This window comes from Oncorhynchus mykiss, chromosome 2, assembly GCF_013265735.2.
Source record: "Oncorhynchus mykiss isolate Arlee chromosome 2, USDA_OmykA_1.1, whole genome shotgun sequence".
Lineage (NCBI taxonomy): Eukaryota > Metazoa > Chordata > Actinopteri > Salmoniformes > Salmonidae > Oncorhynchus > Oncorhynchus mykiss.
Genome location: NC_048566.1, coordinates 10235034 through 10252519, shown reverse-complemented (window position 1 = coordinate 10252519; position 17486 = coordinate 10235034). Strand labels below are relative to the sequence as shown.

Below are 17486 nucleotides of genomic sequence, written 5' to 3'. Positions count from 1 at the left end.
CTGATATCTCTAACATTTAATGTGAATGATTCACTACTCTAAAACAGACATGTGTGTGGAGATATATCTCTCTCCTGTCTGGCAAGAGAAACAGATTCTGACGATTAGAGCAGTTTCCCACAACCTGCCTGCCTAATGAATAGAACGGAATGGGGATATATCTGTCTGTCACTGAACTTAATCGTCATAACATCAGGAAAGTCTAATCCAGAGCCAGAAAAGTTCATGATCTCACAGCAGTGTCGAGCCTGTTTGACTAGTTGATGGAGCAGAAAAATGCTTGGCATTGCTTTTAGGGGGAATATTTAGATCGGACCAATTTTTTAAAATTGTTGTCATTAGCACAAAGTTCAACAAAGGCCCCAATAGATGCTACATATTAGTCCAAATCTAGAAGGGGTAATAGACATGCATTATTTATCTCTATTAAATGCAGACTATGAGAGCAGTACACTGATTCACAACATGTTAACAGATTGCAAAGGAATACCTTACCCATACAAGAACAATACACAACAGAGACAAATGAAAAGAGAGAAATGAAAAGAGAATAATGAAAGAGACAAATTAAATTATTTCAAAAGCACCGCGTCTTCCCTTCAAAGAAAATAGTTTTTAGGCTTGATAATGTTACACTATCAGCGAAACTATCAAAATGATCAAACATTGAGGAATGAAAGATACATGATTTTATATCTTTCTTTCTTTTTTTATTGGTACATTTTTTGGGGAAGCATGGCTTCCCTTGGCATCCATGAATACACAACACTGATAAGAATTTTAAAAAGACATACACTAAACAAAATAACAATTACATTAATATATCAGATGAATTCGAAATTCACATTTGTTTATATTTTTCATTTGACCAAATTAGTCTTATTGAGATAAAAAATAAAAAAACGTTTTTAAGAATGACCTTGTCAAAATAGCAGCACATAAGGTTTCATACAGAGACACATTTACAACATAAAAACACAACAATATAAAAACATCAATATACACATTGAGCAGACAAGATGCTTTGGTTGGGGTGTAGTACATCTACAGGTAGGTGTCAACACATTGACTGCCCCCCTTCCCCCACTTCATTGTTCAGGTCAACAAGATACAATCATGTGAGATTACACGATAGTTCTGATTGGTCTGCTGGACAACACAATAATTTTTTTAAATTCAAATTATTATATTTTAGAATCAGTCTCCCCATCTTTAGTTGTTTCTGACACAGGATTTGCAGAACTATGAAACCATGTCGTTTTTTGTGTGTCTTCTCTTGTGTTGAAATGTAGTTTTTTTGAGTTCAGGTCAAGGTAGCTTGACTATTGTCTATAAACTTCTATAGAATTTCATCCTATAATCGTTTGTTCCATACACTTGAACTTGACTGAACTGACTGTAAAACACTCTAATCACTAGCATACATGCCTCCCCTTTTTAAACAATCAGCATTCAGAATTAGACCCACCTGTTGTATCGTTAACCGCTAAGCCACAATGGGGTGTGGTATATTGCAAATATACTACGGCTAAGGGCTGTTGTTGAGCATGACTCAACGTGGTTTGCCTTGATACGGCCCTTAGCCGTGGTATATTGTCCATATATCACAAACCCCTGAGGTGCCTTATTGCTATTATAAACTGGTTACCAACGTAATTAGAGCAGTAGAATAAATGTTTTGTCATAACCGTGGTATTTGGTATGATATACCACAGCTGTCAGCCAATCAGCATTCAGGGCTTGAACCACCAAGATTATAATCATAAATTAACAATGCGAAAAAACAAAGTGAATGTGCGTTTGATGAAGGTTACTATGGAGTGTCCCGGTGACCTTTTGGCCTTCATACCATCTATAGCGGACTTAAAACAAAAAAAGATCATTATGAATATTCTACAGGACAACGTCACAAGAGATACCCTTCTGGAGGTTTTCACTCAATCCCCAGTTGTAACTAACCTGATTTATCTTATAAACCAGTGAATTATTAGAATCAGGTGTGCTAGATTAAGGTTGGAATGAAAAGCTACAGGATGGTAGCTCTCTAGGAACAGGGTTGGAGAGCCCTCTTCTAATGCGACTATGGTGCATTGTTTTATGGAGAATAGTTGTGTGTTGATTGGTTTGATGAATAAGTTCTGTTAGCAGGACTAATTGAGCCCATAATTTGGTTTCCAGGTTTTACTGCTAACCTACAAAGCATTACATGGGCTTGCTCCTACCTATCTCTCTGATTTGGTCCTGCCGTACATACCTACACGTACGCTACGGTCACAAGACACAGGCCTCCTAACTGTCCCTAGAATTTCTAAACAAACCGTTGGAGGTGGGGCTTTCTATTATAGAGCTCCATTTTTACGGAATTGTCTGCCTACCAATGTGAGAGACGCAGACTCGTTCTCAACCTTTAATCTCTCTAGGGTACGTGGGACGGTCCCACCTCGTCAACAGCCAGTGAAACTGCAGGGCGCCAAATTCAAAACAACAGAAATCCCATAATTAAAATTCCTCAAACATACATGCATTTTAAAGATAAACTTGTTGTGAATACAGCCTGTTGGGGAATAATCAGAACTAGTTGGTAACATAGTTAAGATGTTTTATATTCATCATATGTTTGTAAGTTACTTCTCATCAGAAAGTGTTTGTATAATACTGTGGCGTGGGTTGCAGTATCTGTTCTCTGTCAAGAATATGTTATTTGGGCCGGAGAGAGGGGAAGAGGTCAAGCGTGTATCTCTTGGCTCCACAATGTCTGTGTGCCAGTCAATGTGTCTCGGTGATCTTGTCAAGGAGGTGGATTTGATATATGCCTGTTGATATAAGGATTTGTTTATGGTTCTGAGTTTGAGAAAATAACATAGTTTAGGAGACAAAGCTGAACGATAAATTATGCCGATGCTGTCTGGCTATGTGTGTCTTTGCTATAAAGGATCTCAGTTGCAATGTGTAAGGGACTCTCAGAGAATTCATTGATAGACACTGAATTGATCTGAGAGTCACAGGGTTGTGATGGAGCTCATATAATTAAAGATGGACTTTGTGATAACTAACTCTGACTTGTGTGTGGTTTGCTCTCATGATTGGGTAAATACAGGAAATTTCCACGACAAGCCACAGTGTCCGATTTCAAAAAGGTTTTACGACGAAAGCAAACCAAACGATTATGTTAGGTCACCACCAACTCACAGAAAAACGCGTGAGACTGAGCTCGTGGCTCTCTGGCAGACCTCTGACTCAATCCCCTCTCATTCCCCTCCCCACTTCACAGTAGAAGCATCAAAGAAGGTTCTAAAGACTGTTGACATCTAGTGGAAGCCTTAGGAAGTGCAATATGACCCCATAGACACTGTTTATTCGATAGGCCAAGAGATGAAAAACTACAAACCTCAGATTTCCCACTTCATGGTTGGATTTTTTTCTCAGGTTTTTGCCTGCCATAAGAGTTCTGTTATACTCACATACATCATTCAAACAGTTTTAGAAACGTCAGAGTGTTTTCTATCCAAATCTACTAATTATATGCATATTCTATATTATTTTATGGTTGAGTAGCAGGCAGTTTAATTTGGGCATGCTTTTCAACCAAAATGTCCAATGCTGCCCCCTACCCTAGAGAACTTAAGTATTTTTTGAAGACTCATCTCTTCAGTAGGTCCTATGATTGAGTGTAGTCTGGCCCAGGAGTGTGAAGGTGAACGGAAAGGCACTGGAGCAACGAACCGCCCTTGCTGTATCTGCCTGGCTGGTTCCTCTCTCTCCACTGGGATTCTCTGCCTCTAACCCTATTACAGGGGCTGAGTTACTGGCTTGCTGGTGCTCTTCCATGCCGTCCCTAGGAAGGGTGCGTGACTTGAATGGGTTGAGTCACTGATGTGATCTTCCTGTCTGGGTTGGCGCCCCCCTTGGGTTGTGCCAGTCTTTGTGGGCTATACTCGGCCTTGTCTCAGGATGGTGGTTGAAGATATCCCTCTAGTGATGTGGGGGCTGTGCTTTGGCAAAGTGGGTGGGGTTATATCCTGCCTGTTTGGCTCTGTCCGGGGGTATCGTCGGACTGGACCACAGTGTTTCCCGACCCCTCCGGTCTCAGCCTCCAGTATTTATGCTGCAGTAGTTTATGTGTCGAGGGGCTAGGGTCAGTCTGTTATATCTGGAGTGTTTCTCCTTTTTAATCCGGTGTCCTGTGTGAATTTAAGTATGCTCTCTTCTAATTCTTTCTTTCTCTCTCTCTCTCTGAGGACCTGAGCCCTAGGACCATGCCTCAGGACTACCTGGCCTGATGACTCCTTGCTGTCCCCAGTCCACCTGGCCGTGCTGCTGCTCCAGTTTCAAATGTTCTGCTTGCGGATATGGAACCCTGGACTGTTCACCAGATGTACTACCTGTCCCAGATCTGCTGTTTTCAACTCTCTAGAGTCAGCAGGAGCAGTAGAGATACTCTGAATGATCGTCTATGAAAAGCCAACTGACATTTACTCCTGAGGTGCTGAACTGTTGCACTCTCGACAACCACTGTGATTATTATTATTTGACCCTGCTGGTCATCTATGAACATTTAACATCTTGGCCATGTTCTGTTATAATCTCCACCCAGCACAGACAGAAGAGGACTGGTTCCTCTCTAGGTTTATTCCTAGGTTCCGGCCTTTCTAGGGAGTTTTTCCTAGCCACCGTGCTTCTACATCTGCATTGCTTGCTGTTTGTGGTTTTAGGCTGGGTTTCTGTACAGCACTTTGAGATATCAGCTGATGTAAGAAGGACTTTATAAATACATGTTGTCATAACAAGAAAAAAGCATCAATGTATACCATTTAGCATATTATTAACTAATTATAAACTCATTGGCCAGTTTATTAGGCTTCCCCATATAGTCCCGGGTTGGAGCCCCCTTTGCCTCCACAACAGCCTGACTTCTTTGGGGCATGGATTCTACAAGTCGTAGACATTCCACAGGGATGTTGGTCCAAGCTGACACAATGGTATCACACAGTTGCTGCAGATTGGGCAGAAGTACTCCACCACCACCAGCCTGTACCGTTGACACCAGGCAGGATGGGTCCATGGACTCATGCTGCTTACGATAGTGTAATGTTACAATATGAAAAATAAAATAGTCACCTTTAGTCTTGTGAGTCAACTCTGATGATGAGTCTGTAGCTGCTCTTCCATTTGAGATGAGAATGGGTTATGATTATACCTCCACGTATGTATATTCTTAAAGTATTCCTACGTACTATTGCAGCCTGCCGCGTAAGCCCTCCTATCTGTAGATGTACAGTACCTACAAGATTCCCCAAACAATATTTTTAACTGTCTTACATGAACCATCTACTGGTTTGACATCTTTTGGCAGGATTATCTTAGCCAACCCCAGTTAAACTTATTGGCTAACTAGTCTCAAGAAAAACATGTCATTCAGCATCTGACAACACATTATCTAGTCATCAATCAAAGAAGAAGACAGATGATTGTAACTCTTTCAATTTCACCTGGTTGTTCGCTATTAAAAAACATGTACCAGGAACTGCCATTACTTCCTCAATCCTTTCCTGACGAGCAAATGATGTCACGCATGTTTTCTTCTAAAGACAGGTGTAGAGGAGGCATACAGAAACAGTCATACACTGTTATAAATTATCATAGGTCCACAAGTGAGTTGGTTGCAAATCTGATTGAATGATGGTTAACTGACAGATGGCAGCAATTTTCTGATATCTGTAACATTTAATGTGAATGTTTCACTCCTCTAAAACAGACCTGTGTGTGGAGATATATCTCTCTACTTTCTGGCAAGAGAAACAGATTCTGACAATTAGAGCAGTTTCCCACAACCTGCCTGCCTAATGAATAGAATGGAATGGGGATATATCTGTCTGTCACTGAACTTAATCATCATAATAACAGGAAAGTCCAACCCAGAGCCAGAAAGTATCACCTAAGTTCCATGATCTCACCGCAGTGTCGAGCCTGTTTGACTACTTGATGGAGCAGAAAAATGCTTGGCATTGCTTTTAGGGGTAATATTTAGATCGGACCAATAAAAATGTTATTTTGTCATTGATACAAAGTTCCACAAAGGCCCCAATAGATGCTGCATATTAGGCCAAGTCCATGAGGGGTATAAGACACAAACTCAGCAAAAAAAGAAACGTCCCTTTTTCAGGACCCTGTATTTCAAAGATAATTGGTAAAATCCAAGTAACTTCACCGATCTTCGTTGTAAAGTGTTTAACACTTTTTCCCATGCTTGTTCCATGAACCATAAACAATTAATGAACATTCACCTATTGAACGGTCGTTAAGACACTAACACACACACACACACACAAACACACACACACACACACACACACACACACACACACACACACACACACACACACACACACACACACACACACACACACACACACACACAAACACACACACACACACACACACACACACACACACACACACACACACACACACACACACACACACAAACACACACACACACACACACACACACACACACACACACACACACACACACACACACACACACACACACGGTAGGCAATTAAGGTCACAGTTATGAAAACGTAGGACACTAAATAGGCCTTTCTACTGACTCTGAAATTCACCAAAAGAAAGATGCCCAGGGTCCCTGCTCATCTGCGTGAACATGCCTTAGGCATGCTGCAAAGAAGCATGAGGACTGCAGATGCTTGGGGTCAGGGCAATAAATTGCAATGTCCAAACTGTAAGACGCCTAAGACAGCGCCACAGGGGAGACAGGACGGACAGCTGATCGTCCTCGCAATGGCAGACCACGTGTAATAACACCTGCACGGGATCGGTACATCTGAACATAACACCTGTGGGACAGGTACAGGATGGCAACAACAACTGCCCGAGTAACATCAGAAATGCACAATCCCTCCATCAGTGCTCAGACTGTCCGCAATAGGCTTAGAGAGGCAGGACTGAAGGCTTGTAGGCCTGTTGTAAGGCAGGTCCTCACCAGATATCACCGTCAACAATGTTGCCTTTCGGCACAACTCCACCGTCATTGGACCAGACAGGACTGGAAAAAAGTGTTTTTGGCTCACCAGGTTTTATGGTCGGATTCGCGTCGAAAGAATGAGCGTTACACCGAGGCCTCTACTCCGGAGCGGGATCTATTTGGAGGTCCGTCATGGTCTGGGGCGGTGTGTCACAGCATCATCGGACTGAGCTTGTTGTCATTGCAGACAATCTCAACGCTGTGCGTTACAGGGAAGACATCCTCCTCCCTCATGTGGTACCCATTCTGCAGGCTCATCATGATCCCTCATCCTCATCCCTCCACCATGACAATGCCACCAGCCATACTGCTCGTTCTGTGCGTGATTTCCTGCAAGACAGGAATGTCAGTGTTCTGACATGGCCAGCAAAGAGCCCGCATCTCAATCCCTTTGAGCAATTCTGGGACCCGTTGGATCGGAGGGTGAGGACTGGGGACATTCCCCCCAGAAATGTCCAGGAACTTACAGGTGCCTTGGTGGAAGAGTGGGGTAACATCTCACAGCAAGAACTGGCAAATCTGGTGCAGTCCATAAGGAGGAGATGCACTGCAGTACTTAATGCAGCTGGTGGACACACCAGATACTGACAGTTGCTTTTGATTTTGACCCCCCCAATGTTCAGGGACACATTATTCAATTTCTGTTAGTCACATGTCTGTGGAACTTGTTCTGTTTATGTCTCAGTTGTTGAATCGTGTTATGTTCATACAAATATTTACACATGTTAAGTTTGCTGAAAATAAACGTAGTTGACAGTGAGAGGACGTTTCTTTTTAGATTAAATAAATAACAAATAATAATACATTATTTATCATTATTAAATATTAAAGAGTGGGGAGACACTTAGAAACCTTGCCTTAAACATAATGATTTAAAACACAGTACACACACACACACACACACACACACACACACACACACACACACACACACACACACACACACACACAGGAATGAGGATATGCTAAAAACTCTGTCACACAAAACTTTGAACAACAATCCGAACTATGAAACTTGAGATCAGGTCAAGGTAGCTATATTCGTCTATAGACTTCTATAGTCTTTCATCCTATAATCGTCTGTTCCATGCACTTGAACTTGACTGAACAAACTGTAAAATGTGTGCATATATTTCTCTTGTATACAGGGGTGAGAGGATTTGTCAGGACTCTGAGAACGGTTTTGAACATTCAGTTTGGTCTGAAGACATTGAGTTAATTACTTCCCTTGGTGTTGGCTGCTTTTTCAGCCCTTCAATGCTTCTTCCTAATGGCTTACTTGTTCTGTTTGAAGTGATTCCAGACCCATCCTTTCTCTCCATCCTCCTCTCTTCTAAATCAGCTGCTCCAGAGACCATAAAAGACCTTCTGCTCGTGATATAAAACATAATTCTGCTAGTTTCATTTTCTTTTTCAATCATCCAGGCTGTATCACAACCGGCCGTGATTGGGAGTCCCATAAAATAAATAAATAAATACAATATGTGGATGAGATAGTTGGATAGGCTATTTACAGATGGGCTATGTGCAGGTGCAATGATCTGTGAGCTGCTCTGACAGCTGGTGCTTGAAGTTAGTGAGGGAGATATGAGTCTCCAGCTTCAGCGATTTTTGCAGTTCGTTCCAGTCATTGGCAGCAGAGAACTGGAAGGAGAGGCGGACAAAGAAGGAATTGGCTTTGGGGGTGACCAGTGAAATATACCTGCTGGAGCGCGTGCTATGGTTGGGTGCTATAGAGTGCTATGGTGACCACTGAACTGAGATAAGGCGCGGCTTTACCTAGCAAAGACTTGTAGATGACCTGGAGCCAGTGGGTTTGGCGACGAGTACGAAGCGAGGGCCAGCCAACGAGAGCGTACAGTTTGCAGTGGTGGGTAGTATATGGGGCTTGGGTGACAAAACGGATTGCACTGTGATAGACTGCATCCAATTTGTTGAGTAGAGTGTTGGAGGCTATTTTGTAAATGACATCGCCAAAGTCGAGCATCGGTAGGGTAGTCAGTTTTAGGAGGGTATGTTTGGCAGCATGAGTGAAGGATGCTTTGTTGTGAAATAGGAAGCCGATTCTAGATTTAATTTTGGATTGGATATGCTTAATGCGGGTCTGGAAGCAGAGTTTACAGTCTAACCAGACACCTAGGTATTTGTAGTTGTCCACATATTTTAGGTCAGAACGGACCAGAGTAGTGATGCTGGATGGGCGGGCAGGTGCGGGCAGCAATCGGTTGAAGAGCATGCATTTTGTTTTACTTGCAATTAAGAGCAATTGAAGGCCACGGAAGGAGAGTTGTATGGCATTGAAGCTCGTCTGGAGGTTAGTTAGCACAGGGTCCAAAGAAGGGCCAGAAGAATACAGAATGGTGTTGTCTGCGTAGAGGTGGATCAGGGAATCACCAACAGCAAGAGCGACATCATTGATGTATACATAGAAGAGAGTTGGCCCGAGAATTGAACCCTGTGGCACCCCCGTAGAGACTGCCAGAGGTATGGACAATAGGCCCTCCGATTTGACACACGGAACTCTACCAGAGAAGTAGTTGGTGAACCAGCGAGGCAGTCATTTGAGAAGCCAAGGCTGTTTAGTCTGCCGATAAGAATGTGGTGATTGACAGAGTCGAAAGCCTTGATGAAGACGGCTGCACAGTACTGTCTTTTATCGATGGTGGTTATAATATAATTTAGGACCTTGAGCGTGGCTGAGGTGCACCCATGACCAGCTCGGAAACCAGATTGCATAGTGGAGAAGGTACGGTGGGATTAGAAATGGTCGGTGATCTGTTAATTAACTTGGCTTTCGAAGATTTTAGAAGGGAAGGATGGATATAGGTCTATAACAGTATGGGTCTAGATTGTCTCCCAATTTGAAGTGGGGGATGACCGCGGCAGCTTTCCAATCTTTGGGGATCTCAGACAATATGAAAGTGAGGTTGAATAGGCTAGTAATAGGGGACAACAATGTTGGCAGATAATTTTAGAAAGAGAGGTTCCAGAATGTCTATCCCAGCTGATTTGTATGGGTCCAGATTTTGCAGCTCTTTAAGAACATCAGCTATCTGGATTTGGGTGAAGGAGAAATGGGGAGGCTTGGGCGAGTTGCTGTGGGGGGGTGCAGGGCAGTTGACCGGGGTAGGGGTAGCCAGATGGAAAGCATGGCCAGCTGTAGAAAAATGCTTACTTGGGGAGGAGGCCTCTAATGTTAACATGCATGAAACCAAAGCTTTTAAGTCAACAAATGAATGCGCCTGGGGAATGGGAGTGGAGCTAGGCACTGCTGGGCCTGGATTAACCTCTACATCACCAGAGGAACAGAGGAGGAGTAGGAGAAGGGTACGGCTAAAGGCTATAAGAGCTGGTCGTCTAGTACGTTCGGAACAGTGAGTAAAAGGAGCAGGTTTCTGGGCGCGATTGAATAGATTCAAGGCATAATGTATAGACAAAGGTATGGTAGGGTTTGAATAAAGTGGAGGTGAATCTAGGCATAGAGTGACAATGAGAGAGATATTGTCACTTTAAACATAATTTAAACCAGGTGATGTCACCTCATGTGTGGGAGGCGGAACTGAAGGGTTAGCTAAGGCATATTGAGCAGGGCTAGAGGTTCTACAGTGAAATAAGAGAATAATCACTAACCAGAACAGCAATGGACAAGGCATAATGACATTAGGGAGAGACATGCGTAGCCGAGTGATTATAGGGGTCCAGTGAGTAGTTAAGCTGGCTGGAGACACGGTGATTCAGACAGCTAGTGGGCCGGGGCTAGCAAGTAGCACAAGGGCCTTAGAGGTACGTCGCGACGGAAGAGGTCTGTTGTAGCCTCCTCGTGTGGTAACATCGGCAGACCAGCAGACCAGCATCGGCAGACCAGCCGTGATGGATTGGTAGGGTTCCGCCTGGTCCAATTGGAAAATAGGTATAGTGGCCCAAGAAATTGGCCGATGGACCTATTCAGCTACCAGTCCGATAATCCCTAGACAGCTAGCGGACCACAGCTAGCAGGCTAGCATATGGGCATTCAGGGGACATCGCAACGGAGGGGCCTGTTGCAAAAAGAACACTCGGCAGATTATGTCGGTAGTCAAGACGTGATGGATTAGCAGGGCTTCGTGTAGTAATAGTGGTCCAGGACAATTGGCAAAAATAGGTATTGTAGCCCAAGGAGTAGAGCACACTTCTGTCTATTTGAGCTGGTCAGTATGTGTTGGTAATCCTGTCGTATAGTAAAATGCATAAGCGTTGCTCTCCACTTTCTGGAATTCGAGGATGATAGCTAAGGAGGTGGAGAAACACTGAATTGAAGTTCAGTTTATAACATTGAGAAAAAAAGTATCTTAACAGCTGATCAGGCCGTTGATTGTGGCTGTGCAAAGTTGCTGGATGTTGGTGAGAAGTGGAGCATGCTTTTGTACACGCTGGTCTAGAGCATTCCAAACATGCTCAATGGGAAACATGTCTGGTGAGTATGCAGGCCATGGAAGAACTGGAACATTTTGAGCTTCCAAGAATTGTGTACAGATCCTTGTGACATTATCATGCTGAAACATGAGGTGAAGGCGGTGGATGAATGGCACGACAATGGTCCTCAGGATCTCGTCACGGTATTTCTGTGCATTCAAATTGCCATCGATAAAAATGCAATTGTGTTCGTTGTCTGCTTATTCCTGCCCATACCATAACCCCAGCGCCACCAAGGGGCACTCTAATTACAATGTTGACATCAGCAAACCGCTCACCCACATGACGCCATACGCTGTCTGCCATCTGGCCGGTATAGTTGAAACCGAGATTTATCTGTGAAGATCACACTTCTCCAGCAGACCAGTGGCCATTGAAGGTGAGCATTTTTCCCACATAAGTCAGGTACATTCCCAAACTGCAGTCAGGTCAAGTCCCTGGTGAGAACGACGAGCACACAGATGAGCTTCCCTGAGACAGTTTCTGACAGTTTGTGCAGAAATTATTTTGTTGTGCAAACACACAGTTTCATAAACTCTCCGGGTGGCTGGTCTCAGACGATCCCTCAGGGGAAGAAGCCAGATGTGGAGGTCCTGGGCTGGTGTGGTTACATGTGGTCTGAGGTTATGAGGCCGGTTGGAAGTACTGCCAAATTCTCTAAAATGGCATTGAAGGCGGCTTATGGTAGAGAAATTAACATGATCTTCTCTGTTAACAGTGCTGGTGGACATTCCTGCAGTCAGCATGTCAGTTGCATGCTCCCTCAACTTGAAATGCCTGTGACATTTTTTGGGAAACATGGGACCAACACTTTACATGTTGCGTTTTTCTGTTCTTCAGTATATATACACTGAAAACTTGTCATAAACACCTACTGTACATCATTTGAAATGTTGCGCAGGTTGTGCTTTGTGATGCCTTGAGGGTCCAATACAGGGGGATACATTTACTTAGATGAATGATTCTGGTCTGAAAATACAGTAGTGAAGCAGTAGTCAAGCTAACATTTTAGGCTCTATAATAAACTATAATGTAGCATTGTTCATGGTTTAACAACTATAATTTAAAAAATCACATATCATTTCTTTAAGATTTGCAGGCATCCCATTGCAGTATCATCCACATTACACTAAATGCAAATAGCAAAAATGCATATAATTTTTGCCCCATTTAAATCGATGTCTGTTCCTCAAATTAGCTCGGATTTACTGGGACTAAGACAATGTTTCAAGGAAACACAGACTTATTCTGTAAAACAAAGACAATATATATATTTTTCCTACTTTCATTCGATCTCACCAAAACTAGTTAAGCAGCTTTGACTGTTGAACCATCCATATACTGTATAAGCCCCATCTATCAAACTGTCTAATCTAGACCATCCATATACTGTATAAGCCCCATCTATCAAACTGTCTAATCTAGACCATCCATATACTGTATAAGCCCCATCTATCAAACTGTCTAATCTAGACCATCCATATACTGTATAAACCCCATCTATCAAACTGTCTAATCTAGACCATCCATATACTGTATAAGCCCCATCTATCAAACTGTCTAATCTAGACCATCCATATACTGTATAAGCCCCATCTATCAAACTGTCTAATCTAGACCATCCATATACTGTATAAACCCCATCTATCAAACTGTCTAATCCAGACCATCCATGTAATGTATAAACCCCATCTATCAAACTGTCTAATCTAGACCATCCATATACTGTATAAACCCCATCTATCAAACTGTCTAATCTAGACCATCCATATACTGTATAAGCCCCATCTATCAAACTGTCTAATCTAGACCATCCATATACTGTATAAACCACATCTATCAAACTGTCTAATCTAGACCATCCATATACTGTATAAACCCCATCTATCAAACTGTCTAATCTAGACCATCCATATACTGTATAAACCACATCTATAAAACTGTCTAATCTAGACCATCCATATACTGTATAAACCACATCTATCAAACTGTCTAATCTAGACCATCCACACAGTCTGTGATTCGTAACAAAGTGGTGTCCCTCCCCACCACTTGTTTTGGTATACAGCTGAACATTGAACAGCTTCCCAAATCTCAGACTTTAGCTTTAACTAAAACACTATGCAGCACCATATTATAACAATGGTGTTGGTATGATATGTATTATGATTCTCCTGATTCTACACTTATTGTGGTTATATACTGTTATTTATTGTGATTCGATGTTCCAAACATTGCTCACTATATGTTTGTGGCAGAGAGACTAGAAATCATGAGAAAGTAATGGAAATAAAATGTCCTCCAAATATGTGCTTCCTATTTCAAATGAAAACGTTGAACTTTCTATGAAGGAAAATAAGAGTTTTAGTGCAGACAGCCAACTAACACAAAAATAATAGTTTGATATTGTTGATGCGATACGACATGATATATTGTGGAAAATAATATCCCGATATGTAACTATCCATTTTTTCCCCTTCATTACTATTGGATAGGCGTTTCAACGGTCTTTCTGTTATAAATGTAGTTCCTTATTGACACCATTGAGGTAGGGTTTGTTAAGATGACAGATTAGTTTATTGTAGCTTCTGGTCACTACTGTATGTATTGTCTTATTAAAAGGAATACAATGAAATATAATGATTAAAGATATGCTTTTTATTAAAATGTCCAGAAGCAGATGTAGCAGAAAAGGATCAACAAATAACAAAAGCAGAGTGTATAAAATAGTGAAGGTGAAACACCCTGAAACACTATTATCTCCCCATAATATTTGATTGTTCAATTAATCAAAGATATAATTAATCCTTTATATCCCATATGAATCTTTCCTTTATTGTGATAAAATGTGATAACAACGCATGTTGACCCAAGCTGACAGGACTGTTTGAATATTCCTATCTAATGGATGCTTCATGAGAATTTGAACTGAATGAATTTGAATGTTAAGAAATATTTTATTACTGCTTCAAGTGAGGAATCACCTCAAAAGTACTTCCAAAGTACTCAAAACATTCCAATTCAATCAGTGAAATTAAAGTGAAATAACAAACAGATAGTGAAATAAAAACTGTTCTGTCAGCGTCTGTCAAACATCCGTCCATCATATAAGGCCAGTTTCCTGGACCCAGATTAAGTTTACTCCTGGACTAAAAAGCATGTTGAATGGAGAATCTCCATTGAAAGTAACTAGTCCAGGATTAGGCTTAATCTGTATCTGGGATACCATCCCAAAGAGCAAGACATACTTTTTTCCCCTAATAAATAGGAGTTACTGTTTCCAGTGCTGTTCCCAGAGTACTGTTTCCAGCCCCTTCCATGTCCACAAATCCCCAGTGGGCTCCGATGGAGGTGATTCCAGCACCGTTGAAGCGACCGCTGAGGATCCTCAGCTCATTGCCCATGTTGGATGGGTAGAAGTTGAAGGAGACCTGGTTGGGCAGGCCGGCTGACAGAGTGCGCCCCATGTTGGTGGTTAACACCAGGTAGCAGATGTAGTCTGCTGGGTTGTACTTCCCAGACACCTCAACGATGGCCTCATCATTAAACAGCTCCATCTCCTGCTTTTCACTCCCTTCGTTACCGAACACAGGAGACCAGGTGTTGCCGTATTTCAGCTGGAACCTAAAACAGAGGAAGCTTTTCTCGTTGGTTGTGTTTTGATAAGGCACATTCAGACCGAGACAGCAGGTAGCATCAGAGAATATCAAGGAATTACATTTTACATTGTACTCTGGGTTAGATACGATAACACTATTGTTTGGTCATAAACTGAATATGTAATAAACACAACAAATAAATAAATAAATAAAGAAAGAAAGAAAGAAAGAAAGAAAGAAAGAAAGAAAGAAAGAAAGAAAGAAAGAAAGAAAGTGTCTGTTGGGCAGTGTAGTTGGACTGAGTCAGTGGTGTTTGTTGGGTAGTGTAGTTGGAATGAGTCAGTAGTGTGTGTTGGGTAGTGTAGTTGGACTGAGTCAGTGGTGTCTGTTGGGTAATGTAGTTGGACTGAGTCAGTGGTGTTTGTTGGGTAGTGTAGTTGGACTGAGTCAGTGGTGTGTGTTGGGTAGTGTAGTTGGACTGAGTCAGTGGTGTCTGTTGGGTAATGTAGTTGGACTGAGTCAGTGGTGTCTGTTCATGGGTCAGAGTCTGCTCACCCGCTGATGTAGTTGTTGCTGTTGTAGTTGTAGTAGTAGTAGTAGTAGTAGTAGTAGTAGTAGTTGTTGGTCTCCCACACTCTGACTCCCGTGATGCGCCCCTCACCGTAGGAAGCAAATGGGGTGCCACCTCCCTGACCCACCGCAGAGGAATACGAGTAGGGATCTTTGATGGCTAAAATAACATGGCCAATATGTTTACTATATTTACTATATTAATAATACATATTTATATATACATCATTTTATTTTTACCAACACATTTCTGAAAGATCTTTACATTATTAATAAAGTGCAGATGAATTAACTAAAGTACATTCTGCAATGATTTAATCCATCAGTTTATGTCTCAAAGAAGAACTCCTAAGTCTAACTGAAAAGACAAGTTGGTGAAAGCACAAAAGCTATTATTTAATAATTATAATTCAGAATTGTATTTTTATAACTCACGCAAAGCCAAGCAGCCAGCCAAGAACATTGTGACAACCAGGATTAAGAACATTCTGCAAAAGTGAGGCATCAACACTTAAGACCTTTAATTTCAGTCAATTTTACTCTCATTCTGTTTCACTTTAAATGGTAAAACTTGAAATAATGTAGTTAATAATGTTTTTCATAGTAGTTTGTCAAAACAAATAAGTAACTTTACCTGTCAGGTCAGTGTTTCCTAGGAGGGAAAATAAAATAACCTTTTGAATTGTGATGTAACTAACAACAAACCATTCTTGAATGTGAAATGTTATAAAACAGCTCTAAAAAGTTGAACCTACTCTTGTTTACTACAATCACTCTTGCAGTGCTAAACTACTGTCACATTAAAAATAATGTCAGATCATTGAATTAAAATTTTGTGGCAAAAGGGCCAAAATGTTTGTGCCCCAGTACCAAGAAATAATGAGTATTAACTTCATAACATTTCCCACACCAGTATTATGTATTAAATACAAGTGCACATTTTCAATTTAGTTAGTTGTGTAGTTACCCACAGTGCTATCTTGAGATGTGTGTGAAAACCTGTGAAAGCTTCTTGTCTCTCTGTCTCTGCCAGGTCCTTCTAGTCTACTGCTTCCTCTAAGAACTGCATTTATACCTGCTGAACATTCCATCAGCTCTAGATGGAAGGAGCATGACAAAGAACACCTTTAGTCAATCACTATTGAGAAGTCAGACATTGTTTACTAATTGGTCGAGGCTACTTTGGGAGGGAGTATCAAGGAAGTACTATAAGGAAATAATAATTGTGTTCTTTTGAATTGTAACTAATTAATGATCTGAAATAGGGATTAAAAAAATATACAATCGAACAACCAAACTAATAAAAGAATGTACCAAAATTGTATGAATGTGTACGAAAATCGCTCAAAATCAGTCTCCCAATCTTCAGTTGTTTTATTACACCCAGAGGAACTCCTTCCCTTTAAACATTAACATGCTGAAAAAGACGTGTGGATCTTGTCATTAACAGGATGGTTAGTTCATTGGTTTGCTCAAATACCTACAGTATTTTATTGTAGAATATTTGTTTCAGAACATGTTTTTCCATTTAATTCTAGATGTGCAGACGAGATTCAACATTTTTATCCTCCATTATTGTCCGACGTTTTCTGCAGTCTGTTACAACACTCACATCTTCATTAAATCACTGGCAACCTGTTCATGTTACTACAGGAAAACAATCTGATTTATTTTTCTGCAGATGAAGCAGATAAATATCAGTAGAAGTTACAAAGTGAGAAAATAAATAAAATATTATATACACATTACTAAGTGAAATACCCTGAGGCACTTGTTACCACCTATCTATAAAATGTGATAGTTCAATTAACATATTG

At 41.3% G+C, this 17486-nt stretch overlaps 1 protein-coding gene across 2 annotated transcripts; it reads right to left on the bottom strand.

Annotated features, from left to right (window-relative positions):
* Nucleotides 1-14140: 14140 nt before the first annotated feature.
* LOC110517641 (zymogen granule membrane protein 16) lies at nt 14141-16780 on the bottom strand. Of its 2 annotated transcripts, XM_036937526.1 has the most exons (6): nt 16641-16780; nt 16304-16321; nt 16105-16157; nt 15655-15829; nt 14750-15124; nt 14141-14660 (listed from the first exon to the last, which is right to left on the bottom strand). In XM_036937526.1, exons 3-5 carry the CDS (start codon nt 16154-16156, stop codon nt 14758-14760), a joined length of 594 nt encoding a protein of 197 aa, XP_036793421.1. In that variant the 5' UTR covers nt 16157; nt 16304-16321; nt 16641-16780; the 3' UTR covers nt 14141-14660; nt 14750-14757. The 2 variants fall into 2 exon arrangements, with proteins under 2 accessions (XP_036793421.1, XP_036793415.1); XM_036937520.1 differs by having other exon boundaries at nt 14141-15124.
* Nucleotides 16781-17486: the final 706 nt, after the last annotated feature.